Source organism: Protobothrops mucrosquamatus, unplaced genomic scaffold (assembly GCF_001527695.2).
Source record: "Protobothrops mucrosquamatus isolate PMUCROS unplaced genomic scaffold, P.Mucros_1.0 scaffold294, whole genome shotgun sequence".
NCBI classification, from domain to species: Eukaryota; Metazoa; Chordata; class Lepidosauria; order Squamata; family Viperidae; genus Protobothrops; species Protobothrops mucrosquamatus.
In genome coordinates this window covers 468,012-491,632 of record NW_015386638.1, presented here as the reverse complement: position 1 = coordinate 491,632, position 23,621 = coordinate 468,012, and the positions used below count along the sequence as shown (strand labels likewise).

Sequence of the window (23,621 nt, the reverse complement as noted above, 5' to 3'; positions counted from 1 at the left end):
ATGTCAGACTTTACAGCCACATGGCTTCATGATGGTAACTCTGGTCCCAATTGCCACTGTAACCCTACCTATATTATGCTGTAAAGAATTATTAAAAATGTGGAAATTCCTATCCTAAATCCAGCCTCAGTTAATTCTGTGGAAACTAGAATAGATTGGGAGCTGCAGAGTCTGTTATAAAATGGAAAGCTATATAAATGTTTTAAATAAATAAATACCATGGTGAAATCTTCAGAATTCAGTTAGTTTTTCTACTGTGCCGAAAAAAGCAAGGAAGCACTTACCTAGCTCCAGGTAATTACTCCTTACCAAATGAGAAACAGTCAATACTTCCTAATGTAGTGACTGGGGAGATCACCTGGACTAAAGATACTTGCATGGTGCCTAATGAGAGGTCATTTTCCCCTTGATTTACACATCATTCTCTCTGACATTGGTGAACTACAGATCTTATGATTAATGGGATTTCTTGCTTTGGGCTGTAATTCAACTGCATCTGAAGGCCTATATGTACACTAACAATTCCAGTTTTAAATTAAAAATATAAGAAAAATGTAAAAATAGCTATGGCATATAGGTTACATTTAATTGAAAACAACTTTCTTTATTGAAACAAAGTTAAAATAACAAAATCTACATAATACTGGTTCCTAGCTGGTACTTACGGGCAATTTTCTGCACCATTTTGGCAGCTAGATAGAATCAGTACAAGTATAAGAAAAATGAGAAGAAAAGCAAAGCAAAGATAATAAGTGAAAAAAACAACAATAATGCAATCATATAGGATATGTCTGTAACAGTAATCCTCCTAACAATCTTTCATTTCAATTTATTTAGGTGTATGTATGTATGTATGTATGTATGTATGTATGTATGTATGTGCTTTCTCTCTTGTAACTCTGGATTTGGCAATTTGTATTCATTTTGAAAACATAAAACTAAAATATGTAGAATTAACACATTTATGTAAATACCATTAGTTTTCATGCAGAATAAAAAAACAGTTTTAAATTCTAGGAAGTTCTACTTTTTATTTTTAAATTAAAGAAAATCTGATTATGGAACAACATAATCATTAGAGCTGGATAACATTTACTTTTATATATTCAATCAGGGAATTATTACTATCCCTTTAAAGATATATTTTTTTGTAAAGAAACCAGGAAGTAGATTTCTGACCAGGGAAAATCTCTAATAAGAAACTGGATGAATGTCCATTTTCACAGTCTAACGTCTGCTTGGTTAAACTATACAAAAATTAGCTGGTACAGACATGGCCTTAGAAAAACAAAATAAAAATTAAAATGAAGTATGACAGGTAAAGAGAAAGAAATATTTATGCAAAGTATGTTGTAAAAAGAAAAACAAACAGACACGCTAAATATATAGATGAAAAATACTGTATTTAAGACTTCCTTAAATTTATATTATATTACATTCAATTACACTAGTATTTCGCTGTAAAAGGCTTACCTCATTAATGCCTGGCGTAATTGTAGGTGCAGCAATAAAAACAACAAAAGGAGCAAACTCTGCAGTTCTCAGGACCTTCAAGGCCTAAGTGAGTATAATATAGAATGGTATAAACTTTAATATAAAGTAACATATTCTTGTCCTTACTTCATATTGACCCATTGATCTTCTGACTCCTCTTATGTGGCCAAAGCAAAAAAAGAAATGTCTTTCTTCATGTCAAAGACAATTGGAAAGAGAGCATTTTATAGCAGGCTAACATTTTGTCATCATACCCAATATGAAGGAAAATATTTTCTTTGTCTGATAAAATAGGCACATGAATGTTGTATCTACCTGAGGCTCTACATCAAGTATTGCAATTAATCCCTGTTCATGGATCTTCCGTATTGTTTCCAGTTTTGTCCCATACATTGCATCTTCATGGCTACCATATTCCAAATATTCATTGTTGGAAATGTCCTGCATCATTTGGTCATGTGATACAAAGTAATAATTCTTTCCATTCTCTTCATCTTTCTTTGGTGGCCTGGTTGTATCTATAATTACAAAAGTTAGGCACAACAAACCCAGACTTTTTTCACATTCATCTATACTAAAAAAATAAACAGTGGGTATGTATGTATAAATTATAGGTAATAGTTTAGCTATTCATTTTTGCAAAGACTATCGATTATTTATTTCTGCATTTGAATTTTTGTCTAAATCAATGAAAACAGGTAATAATCTTAAAACTGTGATAATGTGTGGGTTTTTTTTTTTTTGAAAAAATCCTTTTTGAAAAAGATTGAGAGATTATTTTTATTTAAAAAAATGGCTTCTTTCCTATGACCATAATCATGATTTATTACTTTGGCCACCTTAGTAACTCCCAATGACTCTGGGCTCTTAACAATCCATCTTACAAAATTTTTACTTACGTGGAATAGGGTATGCAAATCGGTCTGGATGTTTTGTAATTAGTGTATTTTTAATATGTCTTCTCCCAACACCATGTGCTCCTACATGAAAAAAATTGATATTATTACAAAGAACTAACAATATAATATATAATTCATTACTACAGGATCAACATTAAAATTACCTAATAAAACAAGTGTTTTCCTTTTGAATGCAGGCAATTTTACCACTTCTTCATAGGTGACAAGATCTAATTGATCGAACACTGTAACAGGAGGAAAAACAACAGATATAGAGGAAAAATGTCTGATATTTTTCATTTTTTTTCATTTTTCAAATATTTTTATTACAATTTCACTAAATATTTTACTTAACAAGAATGTATTACAAATTACATGCTCAAGAATTTGTGCATACACCATGCAAATAGGTACATTTTAAGTATTACCATTTCTGAAAATTTCTAAGACTCTCCATAGTAATTATTGTAAGGAATGATAAACTAATAGATATGTGAGAATATCTACTTAATCAAACAGTAAAGATTTAAATATATTTTATTAGCTTATAGAAATGAATTAAAGTCTGCCTTTAACAGTTTTATTGTAGTGTGTATGTTTGTGTGTGTTAGCATTATGTCTTATAACGATTCTCCCAAGTATAATTATCAGAGTAAGTTTGAATAAAGTTGTCTTTGCAATTTAACATTTTATATTAGCACACTCTTGTGAATTTGGATAGTGATGGATAAACAAAGTAGTCTTAAGACAAATTATAAAGCCACCAAAACAGAATCAATATGACCCTGGAAAATTTTTTCCTCAATTGTCTTTATGCTACTGTCAATTATTTGAGAATCTCAATGCATTGTCAACTGCAATAGTTTAATAAATCTTATGTAAAAACCCTTCCCTTTCTATGCCAAGTAATGAAATATTGTTTGTATTATAATAATTTAAATAAAAGTATTAACCAATTGTAATAATATATCTGAGTTTCTTAAGCAATGTAAGAGTGAATAAACTATTTTATTAAATGTTGTACCGGAAAAAGCATATTTTCAAAAAAACAGAAAGGGAAACAGGGAAGGAGTTAGTGTACCAACAATACTACTATTATTTATTTTAATTTATTACAATACAGTTTTATATTTAATATAGATTAAGAAGTCAGTCATGCAAACACCCCTGAAATTCTGCCAAGATATGTATTTCATGTACTGATGGAATATTTTACTATCTTCTGATATAGCAAATTTGACGTTTATGTTGTCAGAAATCTTCCTATTTATAACATAAATCATATAGCTATTATGATCTGAGTCTCTCCCAGTAAATATGGACATACATATGTTAATAAATAAAGAATAGCTACTATTGCTAAGAAAGATTGGGCTCTTCCGTGAAAAAAAATATTAACTTCCATTAAATTTTACTTTTCTGAGCTATATTTTTTTTATCAGAACTAAAATAATATTTAACCACATTTTTGTTTTCTACTTAAAGTAATCTTACTTAATATAGTTATTGATAAACATAAAACCCTAATAATTTCCTTAAGGAAAAATCTAGGTTGTATTTCCATGCTCATCGAATTTACAAAATGGATTACATACTAGATGAAAACTGGTTGGAATTTTAATTTTTTGGTATTTTTCAAGGCCACCTCTTAATAGTTAAAAGCATAACAGATAGTGAGAGTGCCTAAACACAAACAAGCAGAAAAAACATTCTAATAACCAAATGATCACATTAAATATTAATTCAGGTTTCTAGACAGAATTAAAAAAATGTACACATATTAGAGGAATACAAGGACACATTTACCAACTTTTAAACATTTCTACACTTCTAGGTAATAAAGAAAAGGAGTTATTGAAGGGAAACAGTAAGAAGCAAATAAAAACGCATTGTCACTTGACAGGTTACTTACATGCACAGAGGCCATTGGGATTAAGACAGCATGAAAAATGGACAGGGGTCATTGAAATATGGCTCGTAATATTAGTAAAATAAAAAGCATATGCACAAAATAAACTTCACCATGCAATATTCTAAACACAATGCAAATAAATCACTTTAAATGATAAGCATGTTTTTAAACCATTTGTTTTGTTGTAAATTGCTTTTAATTACATTAAAGGAAACATTTTATGCTTGTCTTTAGGGTTGTGACATCAGAAAAATGATCCAAAATGATTTTTACATGCTACGATATGTAAATTTACTTCATAATTCCAAAATAATTTTGAGGTAATATGTAGTATTATTTAGGCATGATTTAATAAGAAGACATTTGCAAGATTTCTAAAATAATTAAGAAAAAAATGAAATCTGAGTATTTAGGAGAAAGTTGGAAATACTGTATATTTTTATTGTCTAAATATATGAAGAAATAAAATTTCATTGTTTGCTATATAGTTGGAAATACTGTATTTTATATTGTTATTGCCTAAATACATGAAGAAATAAAAATTCACTGCATTACAATATACATTTTATAAATCTTTTAAATCAGCATTCATCTATGTCAGTGATGGTGAACCTTTTAGAGACTGAATGCCCAAACTGCAACCCAAAACCCACTTATTTATCACAAAGTGCCAGGCTGCATCAGCATTGTGGTGCCCTCAGGGGGGGCGGGGGCGTGTCTCACTGGGTGGGTGTGGCTGCAGTGGTCACGGCAGACTGGGTGAGCGTGGCTGGGGCCAGTCCCTCGCCATCTCCAGGACATCCCCGGGGAGCCAACGCCGCTTGCTCGCTCACTTCCTGCCCTGTTGCTTCCAAACGCCATGTGCTCGCTACTCTGGCAAACTCTGCTGGGGCAATGGCACGGGTGCTCACAGAGAGGGCTCTGTCTGCCGCCTCTGGCATGCGTGCCATAGGTTCGCCGCCACTGATCTATGTGGAAGATTTTTAAGAAATGGATTATTAAGAAAGTAGCAAGTCTCTTTTCTATTTTTCTCCCTCAATTTTTTTTGTTAGCTGAATCACAAGTTTTATACTGAATGGAAAAAAATAAAATATATGTTACTTTTTAAAATGCAATCATTTAAATTTTTAAAACCCCTACTTTTCTAATGAGTGAGCTGTGTAAATCTATGGTAATTAACTGAACTATAGGGTTCCACAGATGTTATCTGTTGCATGAGTTTGCTATTTTCATTAGAATGACAAAGGTTGTAGCTTATTAACACAAGTGTGCAAAGTCATGATGCACATACAAAAGGTGCATCCAGAAAACAACTGAGAGCCAGTGCAGTAGTGATATAACTCAGGTGAACTGTGAGGTACCTAGAACTGTTTGCTACTGCAATCTGGATCAGCTGCAGCTTCTTGATGGTCTTCAAGGGGATCTCCATATAGATTGCATTGCAGTAAGCAAATTGGGAGATGACTAAGTCATAATGATTGTGAGTAAGACCTCCTGGTCTAATAATGGGCACAATTGGTGCATGAGATGACTTAACGCAAAGGCCCACCTCTTTAAAAGCAGCAGGAGCTACAAATCCAGGAGGACTCCCAAACTGTGCATCAATTTTGTCCAGAGACTGTTACCCTGTCCAGAGTCAGATATGTCAAACTTCCAGACCCTGGGGGACAAAAAACTACAAGGATTGTTGCTAAGGTTGAATTGCAGTCAGTTTCTCCCTATGTAGGCTGGGGAGGGACCATGTTAAGAGACAGGACTAGTTATTTGCCTGATCATAATGTAAGAGGTAGAGAAGAACTTGATATGAGAGTTATAAATGGATTTACTTTGGTTATGAATTTATTCACTATGTGAATAAACTGCATATGTAGACTGAAATAGAATATTTGTATTTTATAAATTATTATAAATCCAGATATCAATCCCTTTTCGCAGATTAAAATATTTTGACAGCTTTAGAAATGATATTGTATGGAAGAAGCACTATTCAATCTGTATGATTTCATTGAGAAAATATAATTCAATCATTCATCATCACAATGCAATAATCAATAGGCTTTATTAACAAATAGTATCCTATGCAACAAGAGGCATTTTTATAGCAAGATATTTATTTGAATATTTAAAATAGTTTAGATTATTGAACTCTACCTAGTCTTACATATCAAAATTAAAGTATTTTTTAGTCCTTCTGGAATGAACTAGGGTGCTTTTTTCATTAAAATATATAAGAATTATTTTTTCTCCCTTGTTTTTCTCCCTTTATTCCAGTCTTGTCCTGGAATAAAGTCCCTGCAGCTTTCTTGGCAAGATTTTTTTAAAAAACTATTTCCTTCCTAGAGCTAAGAAAAAACGAATAGTCCCACATTACACAGCTGGCTTTGTGCCTAAGGCAGAACTAGAACTCATAGTCACCTAGTTCCTAGTCTGATGCCTTAACCCAGTGTTTCTCAACCTTGGCAACTTTATGATGTGTGGACTTCAACTCCCAAAATTCTCCAGCTAGCAACACTAGCTGGAGAATTCTGGGAGTTGAAGTCCACACATCGTAAAGTTGCCAAGGTTGAGAAACACTGCCTTAACCGCTATAATTATAACAATTATAATTCTAAGTAAATTACTAGAAACTTCCAATAACCTTGATGAGAACAAACCTGTTTAGAACTCCATTGCAAGCAGATTTTCACTATTTAAAAACCTTTATAATAGTGACAAAAGTGAAGCAAATTTTATTTTATATATTAAAATGCATTGTAATTTCCTGACAGAAATGAAAAACGTATGACATTACAACACTATGCTATTGCATTCCATAAATCTGATTTATTGTATACAGGGACTGATCCAAAATAAATATGGTCAACAAACAAACCAAGGTTTGCTTAGTTGGCAATAAACAAGTTTGACACTATGGCTTCGTATGGACCTATTAGATTATTGATTTAATAGCAATTATAATATGGTATCATATACATATGAAATATTCCTTGAGTTTGTGCCATAGAGGGATAAGGCAAGAGTAATAGCAGAAGCAACACTATTTTAAAAAAACTAATTATGATAGGGTTAAACAATCCATAAATACTTTACTCCCTTGAAAAACTGAACCTAGAACAGACATGTCAAACTCGCGATGTCACGTGACGTCGCACAACGTATTGGGATGGTTTTGCCATTGCTGACAATGGGGTGGGCACAGCTTCCGGATGATGTGTCCGGCCTGCGGGCCTGCAGTTTGACACCCCTGACCTAGAATGTTTATAGTTTGTTCAATTAATCATTATAAAAATCTATCATGGTTATTATGCAAGAAAACAGCCAATATGGTGATGAAATATTCTTTATTTTTTATGATTTTTTCATATTTCCCATCCAAATTGATCATATATTTGATTTACTACATTGTCTTATAGTACCCACATATCTTGTGACTTTTAGAAAATTTAGGATAAGTCCATCCATAAATTCATTATTCTTGTCTACTCTGTGTAGGAAGATATTCTTTATAACATTACAGAAATAATACCATAAAGTTCTTAAATAGCCTAATAGAAGTGTTATGTATATTTTGATGTGTGTTACCTAGAGTATCTCCTGTGGAATGAAAAAAAAAGGATAAAATCATCCCCATCAGTATCAGAAAGATTTTAGTGATACAATTAGTTTAAAAAAGTGTTCAAGATTAATTTCAGTGATGATTTTATTTGTATCACAGAATATGTATGTAGCCTAAAATTGGTCATAAGGGAAATAATATAGACATTAGGGGATCATCAATCTTGTTTGGAATTGAAAGAATCATTTCTACTTCTACATTTTTGAAATTGGATGCAAAGTTATGCAAGGCATATGAACACTTGAATTGTATCACTTACAATTGTCTTGACTAATCAGCACAGTATAATGTTAACGACTGTAACAATTTAAGTGGTACGCTGTATTTTTTATTTAAAATGAGATATTAAACAGGTTGGCAAATGTTCTTTTATTTTCTTTTAAGAGCTTTTACAATATAGCAAATAAAGTTGCCAATAGTTAAGACAGAATATAAATTATTAAAAATTGATTAGCAGTAAGCTTTTGGGATCAATTCAAAGTTACAGTTATTATCTTGAAAGCGTTCTACAATACAGCACTGGAATATACCATGTTATGCTTGGCCAGTAAGAAATCTCAATAGAAAAGAATATACTGTATGTAGCTCAGGGTTGAAATGTGGAATCCATGGTGTTCTTTGAGCTTGGTTGTTTGCTTGCAAACATTTCGTTACAAGTTAATGTAGGTAGGTTATATCTTCAGTGTTACAAGGGAGTGGGATTTGCTCTCTGTTTATATATAGTAAACTTGCCTGTACGTTTTGGTGAGGGTTTTGTTTTTTCCTTGATAGCTCCTTAATTAGGTTGTTGTTTACTGTTTGTCTCAATTAGTGACTCCCCACTACAATGCCTTGAGAAAATCAACAAATCAAATAATAAATAATAAAGAATAATAAAAAAACAAATTTACTGAAAAGTGGTGGATCATTCAATCCACTACAGCACAACCAATAAAAGCTATGAAAAGGATAGCATTGCTATACATCAAAAACATCGCTGAAACAATGAACATATTATTACAACCACACGGCATCACCACTGCATACAAATCAACTAAAGCACTCCAAAACATATTAAGTTCAAAGAATCAGTAAAAAAGGAACCATTTGGAACATACAGTTAAGGACTATAACAGCCACTATATAGGTTAAACAGACAGAAGATTAGCAAAGTGTATTCATGAACACGAGTTAGTAGTCAGTAGACACAATTAAAAACTTCTTAATTTCACATGGACAGACTTAATGACAGTTTTAAATGGGAAGCTGTGAGCATCCTAGAACAAGCTAAATCCCAAAACGCTAGGAAATTCCTGGAAGCCTGGCACTCAGACAAATCAGCCATCAACAGTCACATACAGATAAATAACATTTATACATCATTCAAAAGAGATAATAAATATGCTAAAGGAAAACAAAAAGACTAGAATACTGTTTCACCAGCAATCAGCACCTAGGTAAGCAAGGATTAACATCAGGATTAACACTAGACAATCATCATCAAGCTACTGTATATAAACAGAGAGCAAATCCCACTCTCTTCCAGCACTGAAGATGTTACCTAGTCAAGTAAGGAAATGTCTGTACACAAACAACTAAGCTCAGAGAATATCAAGAATTCCACAGTAATGAATCTGTCCACGTGGTCCTAAAGAACACCTGCTGAGAATACCCCCCCAAGAGAAGAACATGGGGGTGACTAGGACAGCAGGCCTTTTTTGGAATAGCTGTCACCCTTTGGAAGATGTCCTCTCCCAGAAGGAATGTGTATCCCCATCTTTTTCAACTATTCAAAAGCAACAAAGCAATATTATTTCAACCCCAGCTGATTGAGTGATGACACTTCATAATGGGAATTTACATGGGAATTTTTTGATTGGATGATTATGTATTAAAATATGTATATATTCCAGAGTCCTTTTGACATGTGTAAATTATTAAAATTATTAAATGAGATTGGTCTGTATGATACTGTAAATGTACTGTTAATCTGTACTGTTAATCTGTAGTGCCAGTGAGACTTTTACCATACCGTGTTTCCCCGAAGATAAGAATGGGTTTTATATATTTTTTTGGACCAAAAGACCCATTCGGACTTATTTTCGGGGAATGTCTGACCCCTTTGTGGCTGCCCGCCCACTCCCTCCGTCTGCTTGCCTGCAGCCACATTGGCTTACAGAGCTTCCCAGGGCAGCTGGGAAGTGAGGGCAGTGCTGGTGGAACGCGCCTTCAGGCAAGGGGAAAGCGGTGCGGACAGGCCTGGGAAGTTGAAGGATTGGGCGGCACAAGCCTCCCCTGCCACCTCCCTCCGCCTGCCACACTCTTTTCCTTTTGCAAGCAGATGAAGTTTCCATTCTCTGTCAGTTCTCCATCTGGGCGAAAAGTGTTTGGGTGCCTATGGGGTGCTTGAAACCGAGTGATCCAAGTGCCCCATAGGCGCCCAAACACTTTTTGCCCAGACGGTGACTGAAGATTTGTCTGCTTGCAAATGGTGCCCTTGGAAATGGAGCGGAATAATTGTCTCTGCTTCCAAGAGCCCCAGAGGCACCCAAACACTTTTCGCCTGGACAGAGAACTACGGAGACTGGAAGTTTCGTCTGCTTGCAAAAGGAAAGAGTGTGGCAGGTGGAGGAAGGCGGCAAGGGAAGCTTGCACCGCCTAGTCACGGTGCAAGCCATGGGAGAATTGACAGAGGAGGTGGCAGCTACCACTGGTCAGATAATCTGCGGGGTGAAGCGGGGAGCAACCGGGACCAAAGAAATCTCCTCCAGTGGCAGATGTGGCTGTTGCCTTTCACTGTCACTTCCCCCTGGTTCCGAAACAGTGGAGGGGGACCAGGTAAGGCAATCGAGGCTACCCCACCCATCCTTCGTAGCTTGGCAGTCCAGCTCGGGAGGGGAATGAAAGGGAAGAGCCGGGCTGGCAGCCGGGTATTGAACGTGCAGGGAGAGGTCGCCGAGCGGGGAGTGGTCTGGCCCAAGGTAAGTGGGTGTGGGGGCAGCTCCCCCCACCTGCCTTGCCTCATCTTATGATGGTGGCACCGGTGCGACGTGCACTCTCCTGCCCCATTGTGGCAGTGAGCAGCCAGACAGTGGGACGGAGTGGGTGAGCTCTTAACTAGGGCTTATTTTTGGGTTGGGCTTATATTAGGTGCACGCAAAAAATCAGGCTAAGGTTTATTTTCTGGGTGGGTCTTATGTTCTGGGAAACATGATGTTGATTAGGCTAACAAAGGATTGGGAAAAGAATTTGTTATTATTATTATCTGACTTGCTTTAATCCTATAAGAAAATTCTTAAGGAAAAATTCACAAAACAAAAATCCTGGCTTCTGAGCAAAGATGGAAGACTGAAGAGAGCTCGGTGGATAAGCCCAAGTTGACATTTCAGGGGAGCCAATGCAGATCAGCTCCTATGATCCTCTCTGGATCTAAGAGAGAGACATGAGACAATTGCTCCTCTTTCTAATGAAGAGATTATAAAACAGAGGGGAAATTCATTGTATTTGGACACTGAGTTGGGCTCAATTGTGGTCATAAGTCAAGGACTACCTGTATAAGTTTCTTGTCTTCTTATAACTCCAATTCAGAAAACATTTTTTTCTTTCCCACAAATATACATTTATTCTTTAAAAAATAATTTAAAAGTCTTAACATTCAGAGTCCAAAACTCCAACATTTTCTGAGTCCTTAAATCTTCTATCTGAAATAACAAAAAAAAATTCACCTCTTTTATTTATCATGTTCACAAAATTAAATGTTTCAAAGAAATTAGATACCTGCAGAGTGACAAAGCTGAAAAATTTAAGAATATGAACATTTATTTTTGCAATCTTTAAGAACACCTTATAAACAACAAAAAGCAAGATAAAGTTTTAGCTATAAAAAGTTTTCTGAATTGGAGTTATAGGAAGACAAGACACTTATACAGGTAGTCCTTGACTTACGACCACAATTGAGCCCAACTTAGTGTCCTTTGAAAGACATTTTTAGGTGATAGTTGCCCCGTTTTACAACCTTTCTTGTCACAGTTGTTAAGTGAATCACTGTAGTTGTTAAATTAGTAACATGGTTGTCAAATAAATCTGGCTTTCCCATGAACTTTGCTTGTCAGAAGGTCGCAAAAGGTGATCTCCTGACCCGGGACATGCAACTTCCGTAAGTATGTGTCAGTGACTGAAACTAAATAAACTGTTCTATGTTGAGGACTACCTGCAATAGCATTTAGAGACATCTTTGAGGAATTGCGCAGGGTCCTGTGCAGTGAATTTGATTCAATCATTTTAGCTATGTTGTGCTTTCTTGAGAACAGTTTATTCCTAAATGATGATATTACACAGCAAGATATGCAGCAAAATTTATTTGAGAAAAATATGAAATTAAAACTTGTCACCAGATAAAAAGAGAAAACTGGATGAGATTTTAAAAATTAAGAAATAAAAACGATAATCTCAGAGAATAACTGGAATAATTTCCTTTTGTTAAATTTATAAAAGAGACTGTTTAAAGTGCTAAAGAAAGTTATAACAAGGATCGAGAACCATCTGAATGGATTATGGAGAAATTATTCCAGTTATTCTTTGGGATTATCATTTTGGGATTATCTCTGGGATTATTATAGTCTACCCTGTGTAGAAGAAAAAAGGACTAAAGTCCTTGACCAGATATTAAATGGGATGTTGCAATTTTGAGTGCTTCTTTCTGGATATACTGATACTTAATTAGTAAAATGGGATATATTGGATTTGGTTACATTTAATATCATGCAAAAATCTTTCCCCCTATAATTACTTTACATAATCCTAACTTTATAGTACTTAAACTAGTTTAAACTGTTCATTTTAATTTGAAGTAAGGAGCTTTGGAGAATTTGTCTTTGTAAAGGAAAAATTATTTCTTTCTGTTATGTAAAATTTTAGTTTTTTGTTTATATTTTGGTACTGAGATTACTTAATATTTGTGAAATTTGACATGCTTATAATTTAGAGTGGAGAAGTGGAACTTTTGGAAAGCTGCATATTGGAACTTATCCTTTAATAAAGGAGAAATTACCTGTTTTTGTCATGTTAAACTTGGGGTTTATTTTGTTTATATTAAGATATTGGGAGCATTTTATGCCTTAGTTTATGGGATTTTGTTTATAGTTAAGAGTCGAGCTATGGAATGTTGAGTTTTACGTATGGTAATTAATATTAAAATCTAAGATCTTTTGATGGAAACTGCAGTGAAGAAGGCATTACTTGATTTGCCTATTGTTAAAATATGAGTTCTGAAGAGTTTTATATTTATTATCTAAAAGGTGATTATGGGATTGTTTATACTTGCCATGATGAGGGTGGGAAGTCACTTTCTTAAGGGACTTTTCTACTTTTTCTTGCATTTTTCCTCTTTTTTCTTCTAGTTTGTATTATCTTTTACTATTAATAAACTTTAATAAAATTTGCTATTCAAAACTTTAATATTTTTAAAAGGAACAAAAATCCTAGGAAACAAATATACATAGCCCTGGGAAGAATGCAGATGAGCAACTTGGAATAAGGAGTGATTCAGAACAAAAACATATTAAAAGGTGGGAAAAGCCACAGCATGGAAATACACGAGGAAGAATGGCAAAAATGAAGAATATTGATTCAAAATATTGCCTAAAATTTTTTTTTGTGGGGACCTAGGCAAAATATTTTCCCTTTATCACTGCTATTAATTATCTCTTAACAGGTGAGTAACTAGAGAGCAGCTGTGGCCTTCATCTTTGCTGAAGTCACCATTTATATTAATAATACAATGCCTTCAACTGTACACACAGTATCAAAAAATAAAATAGACAAAGTAATTGATATTACTCTATAAGCAAATATAAGGTGAGGAAAATGATCTATATTGCTTACCATGCTTACATTTTAATACATATATATTTGAATAGAACTCTGACACAGCTTTTCTAATATAAATTAATTAATACTTTTCGTGTAACAATACCTGCGTTTCTGTTTTCCAACTGTTCAAGTACTTCACAAAAAAAAATAAATCACAAAATCTGCAAACTTTTGATATGTCCAGTTCTCTTCATCAGACAAAAAAGTGAAAAAAAACCACCCTGATTTGATTTAAAGTGATAAGGTCTTCATGGATGGAATTTAAATAAAATATATTTGCAAGTCTTCTGATACTTTCCACCTTTCATTTTTACCATGTAGGCCTCATGACTTTTTGTCTGGTAAAGAAAATTAGAAATCTCAAAAGTTTATGTTTCTTCTGGCAAATTTAGAACATTCCAGAAAGTAAACACTTCTGATTCTTCTTTCCCTTCCAGAAATAAATGAACACATCTTTCCAACCATATTTGTTATTGCATCTTTTTAAAAACTATCCATATAGATGGAGATACCACGTGGGCAGCAAGTGGCAGGTACCACTGTGGCCAGTAGCAAAAGCTGCAAATGCCCAGTGGGCCCAAACATACCCCCTTGGAGACTGATTCAATAGGGACCCCCATGTGGGTCTGAAAGTACTCTGGGGGTGCATTAGACCTGGGAGTGAATGTGTGTGTGTGTGTGTGTGTGTATGTATGAGTTTGTTACCCACTTTCTTGAGTGATATCTGGGAAGCAGGGAAAAGTGATTGGAGCACCATCTTGCCAGTTAGTGGGAGAGGCTGGCTAGGGTGATACAATTGGATGGGAGTTGGCTTAATGGCCTAAGGCTCCGGGCAGTATTAAGAGTGAAAGCTAAAGTACTGTGGGTATTCGCCTCTATCCCTGGATCAATCGGAGGGTGGTTGGATCATATGAATGGATGGAGAGATCCTGAGCCAGGGGAACCAGGCCAGAGTTGGGGGGGGGAATGTATATCTGGGGGTCTAGGACAGAACAGTACATTCAGATGGTGATGGGCATGAGGCATTTTGATGAGAGGCAGAGGGGTTGTTACTGGGGAAGATGCCCCTGGAGTTTGGTACCAGTGGTGCATTCTGGTCCTCTTTGCTTAGGCCCAGACCCTGGTCAACAGACCTACAAAGATCCAGGATTTCAGCTGCTGCTGCTTAATGCCAGATCAGTCAATAATAAAGCTCCCCTTATTTGTGACCTTATCAAGGAGGAGCAAGATGACCTGGATTATCAAGATCTGACAGGGCCAGGTGTGGTTCCCTTTTATGAAATGTGCCTGGTGGGATTTCAGGTGTGGCACAAGCCAAGATTCCTGGGCAGGGGAGATGGAGGCAGCAGTTGTCATTCGAGAGTCTGTTGGTGTGTTCCACACGTTGCTGGTTGTGAGACCCCCACAAGTTGCTGGTTGTGAGACCCTGTTTCTGAAGATAGACTCACATGATCAGCTAGGACTGTTGCTGCTGTACCAGCCTCCCTGCATTGTAGCAACCTCCCTGCCTGTCATTTCAGGGTTGGCAGTGGAGCTCTCAAGGTTTATGGTCTTAGGGGACTTCAATTTACCATCCTTGAAGATCCCCTCAGAAGCAGCTCAGAATTTCATGGCCACCATCAGCCCAACCTGACTTGGAACACTGGACATGTTTTTTGTTGGATCAGTAGTAATGTGATCGGAGAGTGGAATTTTCCTTGTCCATCCTGTCATGGTCGGATTATGCCCAGATGACATTGAGATTTTCCTATGCCTACCCCCTTCTGCAAGGAGGCACGACCTATTTGATTGGTTCTGCCTCCAGCAACTGAGGGACCTGGTGAGATTTCAAATGGAGTTGGGGGTTGTTCCTGAGGTTCTTCCTGCCAAGGCTTGGCTGCTACTGGGAATAGTGAAGGCCTTGGGCAGTGAGCCTGGCATTCCCTCTGGTTTACAGAAGAGTTGAAAAGTTCAAGAGGCATTTATTTAGAGCTCTGTTGAAGGAGGACAGAGTGAATGTGATTGATCACAAGTTAGAGCCTCCGTCATGGCAAAAGAGCAGCAAAACGTCACTATATCTCTGCTCTTATTGCATCTGCAAAGTGCTACCTAGCAGACTTGTTTAGGGTCATATATTTCCTTTTGGGTAAAAGGGACTCTGAGGTTCACCTTCAGGACCATGGTGAGGAATTTTCAATGCATCTGGCAAATGAAATTGCACGGATCTATTCTCAGTTGAGAGATCAAGCATGATGCAAGTCCATTGGAGTTGCCTGGGGAATGTTCTTATCCAGTTATTGAAGAACAGTTTGATTCTGTTGGACCTAAGAAAGTGGGCAGGGGCCTCGGAATTGTTAACTGTGACCACCCCTGATTTAGATACATGTTCCTCTTGGCTGTATGAAGCCACCTGGGAGGTGATATATAGGTGGGTCTTAGTGATAATGAATGCATCCTTCAGTGAGGGGGTATTCCTGGCACCATTTAAAGAAGTACTGATGTGTCCTCATCTCAAGAAGCTATCACTGGACCGTACCGTTCTGGATAACTTTAATCCAGCCTCTCATCTCTCCTTCTTAGTAAAAGTGATGGAGAAAGTAGTCACACTGCAGGTCCAGAGGATCCTGGATAAAACAGATTATGTGGACCACTTCTACTTATGTTTCAGGCTTTGATATGGGACTGAAATAGCATTGTTTGCACTTTTGGATGGCAAGAGAGGGATAGGGTTCGTGAATCCATCCTGGCTCTTGTTGACCTTCTGGTAGCTTTTGATACCAGTGACCATGGTATCTTTTGGGGCTACGTTAAGGAGCTGGAGATGGGGGGACACAGTTCTCTGCTGGTTCACCTTCTCTGAAACTGGTCCCAATCCGTTGGAGAGTTATAGGGAGCGAGAAGTCTAGCCTGCAGCCACTGTTTGAAAAGTATCGCATGGCTTGGTGTTCCTTCTGCTACCTTTTAACATCTACATGAAACTGCTGGGTGAGATAATCCATTATGTGGGATGAGGTATCATTAACTGATATTGTGGACACCCTTTTATGGTGCTTGGAGGCTGATGGGAAACAACAGGCTTCAATTGAATCCTGATAAGTCTGAGTGGCTATGGGTAGAAGGCTGGGGGTTTAGCATCTTTGGTCCTGGATGAAATTGAATTGTAACAGATGGACCAGTGGGTAATCTGGGGGTCCTCCTGGACACAAGACTCCTGGTCTAGAAGCAGTAAGACCTTTGCTCAACTTAAACCTAACCCTAACCCTTTCCTGGATTTAAAAGTCCTGCAGTCACTCATACCTTGGTCATAGGCTACTGCAATGCACTTTACTTAAGGCTATTCTTGAAGAGTATCTGGTGCAGAATGTGATAATGTGAGCAAGACTGGGTGCCTCTAGGGTTGCACATATCTCTGTTACACAAGCTGCATTGGGTGCCATTTTGCTTCCAAAATAGTATGGGAACAGGTTACCTGAGGAACTGTTATATTGTCATGTCTCATCGGATCAGGCAGGGAGGGTATGTTGCAGATTACATCGGTTAAAAAATTTCATTTAGCAGGATCCAAGAAGAGAGCCTTCTCTTCCATTGCCCCTGTCCTTTGGAACACCTTACCCTCAGAGGTGAGGTGGACCCCCATTCTTCTGATCTTCAGAAAGAGTGTTAAGACTTGGCTCTGCCAATTGGCATGGGGGTTGAAGAGTGTTAGGCAACCCTCAGGATGATTGGTGTTGTGAGGGTGTTCTTTCCACTTTTTAATTTTTCATACTATATAACCCTATGTTTTAATTTTCTTTTTTATCTTTGCTTTTATTAATGCTTTTAAATTTTGTGACATGTTTGTACTGTAAACCACCCAGAGTTACTTAGATGAGATGGGCAGTATAGAAATGTGATGAATTAAATAAATAAATAATCAATCTGGAGGAAAAGAAAAACATTTTGCAAAACATTCTGCAATTTTCAAGGAATAAAAAAATATATACAATTAATACAATTAAGAACATTTAGCATATACAAACAGTATTATTTAAATCTCCAGTTACACATTTAATTTAGTAGCAGTTCAGTTTATTTACAGAAATAAACTTCAAAAGGAGTGCTATCTAACATGGTTGTCATTTTTTGGTTTATTAATTAAAAATAATCCAAATCCAAATAATACAGAATAGGTTTAGAATATGTATAGTTTCATTTATATTTCAATTATATCAGAATATGCTCAAACTCTCAAGGAATTAAATAAAATAGTAAAATTAATGATTCTTTAATTCATCTGCATAATTATTAATAATGACCTTTAATGCATATTCAAGTTGCAAACATATTCATGCACAAAATCTTATATTACCTATCATCTATTTTTTTCCCCCAAAATACTGATTTTGCCCCAAGGGTAAATGTAAATAACTAACTAAATTTAGCTAATAATTACATTTCCTTTTTTGGCTAATGTGTTTGAACACATTGATTTTTTTTTTAACTAAATGTGTCACTCAGAAATTAACATTAATGTTTAAGAAGCTAATAGTGCAGCAATTTTAAGAACATCTGAGATAGATTTGTATTTTTCTCACCTGCATTGTGCTTTGCTAAATATTTGTCTTTGTACTGCTTCTTTTTCTTTCCAAACCAAGTACAGCTTGCCTGCTGCTCTTGTTTAGTCTTCTCCATAGCAATACAAGCTACTCGCCTTGCAAGTGAATAGGAAACAACTATCAGCTGTATATTTAAGGTGGCCTATTTTAATATTATTAATTCAGAAAATTATATCCCCTCCCTCTTTTTACTGGTAGACAGATTAAAATATTTTCAAGGTTTCAAATGGAAATCTTAAATGAGTATTCTAAAAGTACAGAGCCCTTCTTTACTTGTGTAGCAGCCACTCAGGAGACTATAAAATTAGCTGCAGTGGTTGAGAACTTTGCAGGATAAGCAATAGCATTATAATAGTTCCTCCTTTTTAGTCATCTAAGAGGACAGGTTATAGTGGAATGTTCACTAGTTTTCAATTTTTTTCTGGTGTCATGGCCAAAAACATAGATACAATGAGAAAACTCCTGTGACAATATTCACACACACATTCTCTCAATATAAGGACCTGGCATCATCAGGTACTGATCAAATTAAATTCAAGAAATATATCTACACAGTAGATATGTTTGCTTTTACAAATAACCAGGGTATACTTTCCTAAATCAGAGACCAGGGAGGTAACTGAATTTGTGTACATTCATCGCTTCCACTAATATTCTAATGGACTTCTTGGCAGACTAAATTATCAACTGTGTTACCATGAAACTACTTTTAATAGCTAAAGTCAGAAATCCCCAGCCATTATAGAAACAGGCTACCAAAATAGAATCAAGATCCAGAGTGATTTATATTGTATAATGTAGTTCTTTTGAAACCAAGCAGTTATGACCTAGAAGTGGTTTAAGATCAGTGTAATATTTGTTGTTGTTGGTTGTGAAGTCGTGTCCGACCCATTGCGACCCCATGGACAACGTTCCTCCAGGCCTTCCTGTCCTCTACCATCTTCTGGAGTCCATTTAAGCTCACGCCTACTGCTTCAGTGACTCCATCCAGCCACCTCATTCTCTGTTGTCCCCTTCTTCTATTGCCCTCAATCTTTCCCAGCATTAGGCTCTTCTCCAGTGAGTCCTTCCTTCTCATTAGGTGTAATATAGTGTAATATAGCTAAAGGTAAAAATTTCCCCTGTCCAGTTGTGTCCAACTCTAAGGGGCAATACTCATCTCTGTTTCTTAGCTGAGGGAGCCAGTGTTGTCCAAATATGTTTCTGTGGTCATGTGGCCAGCCTGACATCACACCGCAATGCAGAGCATTTGTTACCTTCCCACCAAAATATTATCTATTTATTTACTCGCATCTGCATATTTTTTGAATTGCTAGGTGGGCTAGCATAATATAAGTATTACCCAAATAAACCCATTGGGCTATCTCAATCATTGAGGCATGAGATTATTGGTGTGAGGATAAAATGAGGGGAGACACTCAATACTCAGAAAAAAGAATACATAAACAAAATACAGAAATTAACTGATGAGACAGTTTATTGCCTCTTTAGAGTTAGTGGATTCATTTCAGGTTGTCAAGTAGTAAGGGAGTTTCTGCAGAGAACAAAATCTAAAAATGACTTTAGTTATTAGTACTGTGGCAGCACTCTCTTCACTGACCTCTATAAGACACTACATGTCAGTATAGTATATTGCTAAGGATTCTGAAGTATTAAGAAAAGAAACTAAAATACAAGAACTGTATATTTCAGGCCAAATTAAAAGCAACGTAACTTTTTTGAAGTCCATTATAATGATAGTGATTGCAATGAAACAAATGCCATCTGATGAAACTTTTTGCATAGAAAATAAATTGTTATCTGGAATAGTTTAACACTTTTCTAAACCATCTGTAATCTTTTATACTCTACTTAACAAATCAACTTGGGGAAAGAAAAATATTTTTCAACTATTGTGAGCTGGCTGTTTTTACTATGATAGTATCCAGGCAGAAATATTCTCTTGTCACATTTATTTCAATCATTTTTATCCTGTTTTATGTTATATGTAAAGACATGAGTGAAAAACAATGGAAATAAAAATTCACCAACATAATAGGATTAGGAGAGATATTCGATGGGTATTGTCAGTGTATTCTGTGAGTCTGAAACTGTTTCAGGAGTAATAGTTAAACTGAAAGAAGTTAGTGTGCTTGCAGATACAATGTCATATACAGGCAATCCTTGTTTAATGACCACTTGTTTAGCAACTGTTCAAAATTGCAACAAATTGTAACTTTTGATAAGGCTGATAATTTTTTTCTTTATTTACACAGAAGTTTTCAAATATCCATCTCTACCTCCTCTTATCAGAGGCTGAAGGAATATGATTTTTTACTTAGGAAAACTGCCAGCTAAATTTCTATAGCAAGTGATCTAATGCAGGGGTACCCAACCCCTGATTCGTGGACCAGTACCAGGCTGTGGCATGCCAGCAACCGGGCCGCACAAACAAGCAAAGCCACATCTGCGGGATGCAGGCAGCACACTAAATCATGCACCCTCCGGGCCGCAGAAAAACCTCTCTCCACAGAACCGGTCCTTGGTGCCCAAAAAGTTGGGGACCTCTGATCCAATGAATAGTTCATATTTACTTTATACAATTTATATGGCAACTATGTGCATGTATTTTCAGTAATAGTCTAACCAGTCAAGTTACCTAATTCAAGCATTCTTTTTATCAACCAATGACGCAAATATTTAAAATATGAAATACTGACAAATTCAATTGTTAAAAATTAAAGGAAACTACATTCATGTTTACCAATTACCAAACAACATACCATTCCTGAAGCTCAGGAGAAGGAATGAGGCCTGCAGTTCCATTTTTTGAATTCTCGAGTTTACCCTGCCACCAATTGTGATCATCTTTGCTAATAATCTGGATAATATCGCCAACTCTAAATCTGATGCCAGCTTCCTTGCAGGGAATAAGATCATCCTTTGCTGGATCATATTCAAATTGTGCTCTTACATATATCTAAAAAACAATATTAGAGACAGAAACTATAATGTTAATATATGTCAACTTTAGATGTAATAGCTTGCATATATAGATTTGTTTTCCTTTAGTTTTTTTTATAAGCAGCCTTTAAAATAGAATTGCAGAAGATTTGATTTTAGAGAAATGTGTGGCTATAGTTGAATATATATATATATTCTGTCACATTTCAGGAAAATCCTCTCTTCTCCAGTTATAGATCTATAAAACAGAAGCTGCAATTTTTGAGAAGTTTTCACAATAATCTAGGTGAAGCTTTTGGGGAGAAATGCAGGGAGAAAGAAGCAGAGAGATCTGTTGCCTGAGCTAATTTCTATTCGTGCACTAATGAATCTCACACACTTCCACACTAAATTAAAAAAAAAATGGACAATTTCACACATATTAATAAACCAAGATCCAAAAATTACTTAGATTAGCAATTACACTGCAGTTTTTTGGGAACATAATGCTAAATATGAATATTTAAAACTACACATTTTATTGGTCACATTACTGTTTCACTTCAGTGGCTCATTTATAAAAATGAGAAATATTAACCAAAATAGAGGTATAACAGAAAAACTACAATTAAAGATTTATAGAATAATTTGTGCACTAATTCCATAAGAATTATGTTCATATGAACAATTAAGGGTGATGTTTTGCTTGCAAAAAGCAAGTGCAGGATTGTAGGAGTCTGACGCTAAGCTGGGAGAAGTGTTCATCATTTTGCTTCTGTTTCATTAAAACAAAAAACTAATTTTAAAAAGGGGATCCAATAATAAATAAAGGGTGGCAGCCGGAAGTGCCTCCCTACTTGTTTTTAATTCTGCAAGAAATAAAAACCAAATATGTATTTCCCCAACTACTGTATGCGTTTATGTGAAAGTAATTTTCAATAGCAAAAGTGCTAAAAGAGAATCCCCACAATTCTTCCATTTAAAAAAGGCTTTCCTGTAATTAATTAAATTTAAATACATTAATAGGTATTAATGTGCTAATGTATTAATTAAATTACATTTAATTATACATCATTTGCATTTTCAGTTGGATCATAAATTACAATGTCAGAATTCATTGTTTATGATCCTATTTGAAGAGCTATCCTGCTCTCATCAGGACAATAAAGCTACTGAAAAGCGACAATTAGTATAGATTTATTAAGACAAATATACCCACAATACATGATTCTTGGATAAGATCTAATGAATAGGAATAACATGACAAAATAGCAAATCAAAATCACAAAATCAAATGAAATGAAATGAAATCTGATGAGAATGCTGATGCTGATAGATAACATGAAAGTGAATGGAGAAGCTGTTAGTAAGAAAAAAACAAATTAGTATCATAGGAGTACCACATGATAAATAGTGTGTCTGTTGATCAGCCATATGAATAAAACACAAAATGATAAAAGCTGTAAAATCTAAATCAGCACATAATGGGATAAAAAATTGAGATGGTAAGGAGAAAATGGCATGAAGCAACTAAGTTATGAAAGTCTTCATAGAGAATAGCTATTCACCTGTCGTCCTTTTGGTTGTGTTGTTGATGGCAAGTCCTGCAGAATAAAGTCAACCCAGGAATAATAATTTTTCATCTTACTTTGAAAATAGGTAACAGTTTTAATGTCAAAGCTATTTTAGAAGTATTAACAATAATCATGTTCAGAAAATGTCAAACCCAGATTGTTTAGCAGCAAGCCGAAGCAGATAAAATTTAAGCAGACAGAAAGTGTGCTTTTAATAAGTAATTCATCATCTTCAACACAAAAATTCCTTAAACAAAGGAAAGTAATTTTAATATTCAAACTGATGAGGCATTCATATTGATCAACATTGTAATTACAAATTGAAGTTAATATATTTATTAAAAATCTTATTTTAATGGTATTACATAAGTTTACATGACTAAAATATATTTCTAATTGTATCCATTTTAGTATTTAACCAGGTTTTTTTTTTATCAAAATGTAATTGCAATATTTTTAACAGTTTTTGAACTTCTCCAGAAGTTCTTCAAATGTTTAGTTAAGTGTTGACAGCAGAAATACAAAGAATATTTTTGAGGCAACATTTTTCTACAGATACGTTTTAACATTTTACCATGTGTGTTCACAGAAAGAGAAAAAGTAAACAGCAGCAATATCAACAATGTTTACTAATATCTTTTTGCCTGAACATATGGTAAAAAGAACAGCACTTTGTGTTAAAGATGTGATGTTAATAGCTCAGCTTATAAATGCAGTTTAAAGACAGTTTCTTTTGCTTTTCATATCCAGGCAAGGCTCATATTTCACAAAATATGTGCA

At 35.4% G+C, this 23,621-nt stretch overlaps 1 protein-coding gene across 2 annotated transcripts in view; it reads right to left on the bottom strand.

The window, feature by feature from the left end:
• CASK (calcium/calmodulin dependent serine protein kinase) overlaps positions 1 to 23,621 on the bottom strand; it is a 176,407-nt gene that overhangs the window by 5,636 nt on the left and 147,150 nt on the right. For both annotated transcript variants that reach the window (XM_015814899.1, XM_015814900.1), the window contains 7 exons: positions 22,836 to 22,871; positions 21,108 to 21,304; positions 18,325 to 18,440; positions 2,558 to 2,638; positions 2,394 to 2,474; positions 1,810 to 2,012; positions 1,474 to 1,557 (listed from right to left, as the gene is read on the bottom strand). In XM_015814899.1, coding sequence (XP_015670385.1) covers positions 1,474 to 1,557; positions 1,810 to 2,012; positions 2,394 to 2,474; positions 2,558 to 2,638; positions 18,325 to 18,440; positions 21,108 to 21,304; positions 22,836 to 22,871 — 798 coding nt within the window. The remainder of the gene's footprint in view (positions 1 to 1,473; positions 1,558 to 1,809; positions 2,013 to 2,393; positions 2,475 to 2,557; positions 2,639 to 18,324; positions 18,441 to 21,107; positions 21,305 to 22,835; positions 22,872 to 23,621) is intronic.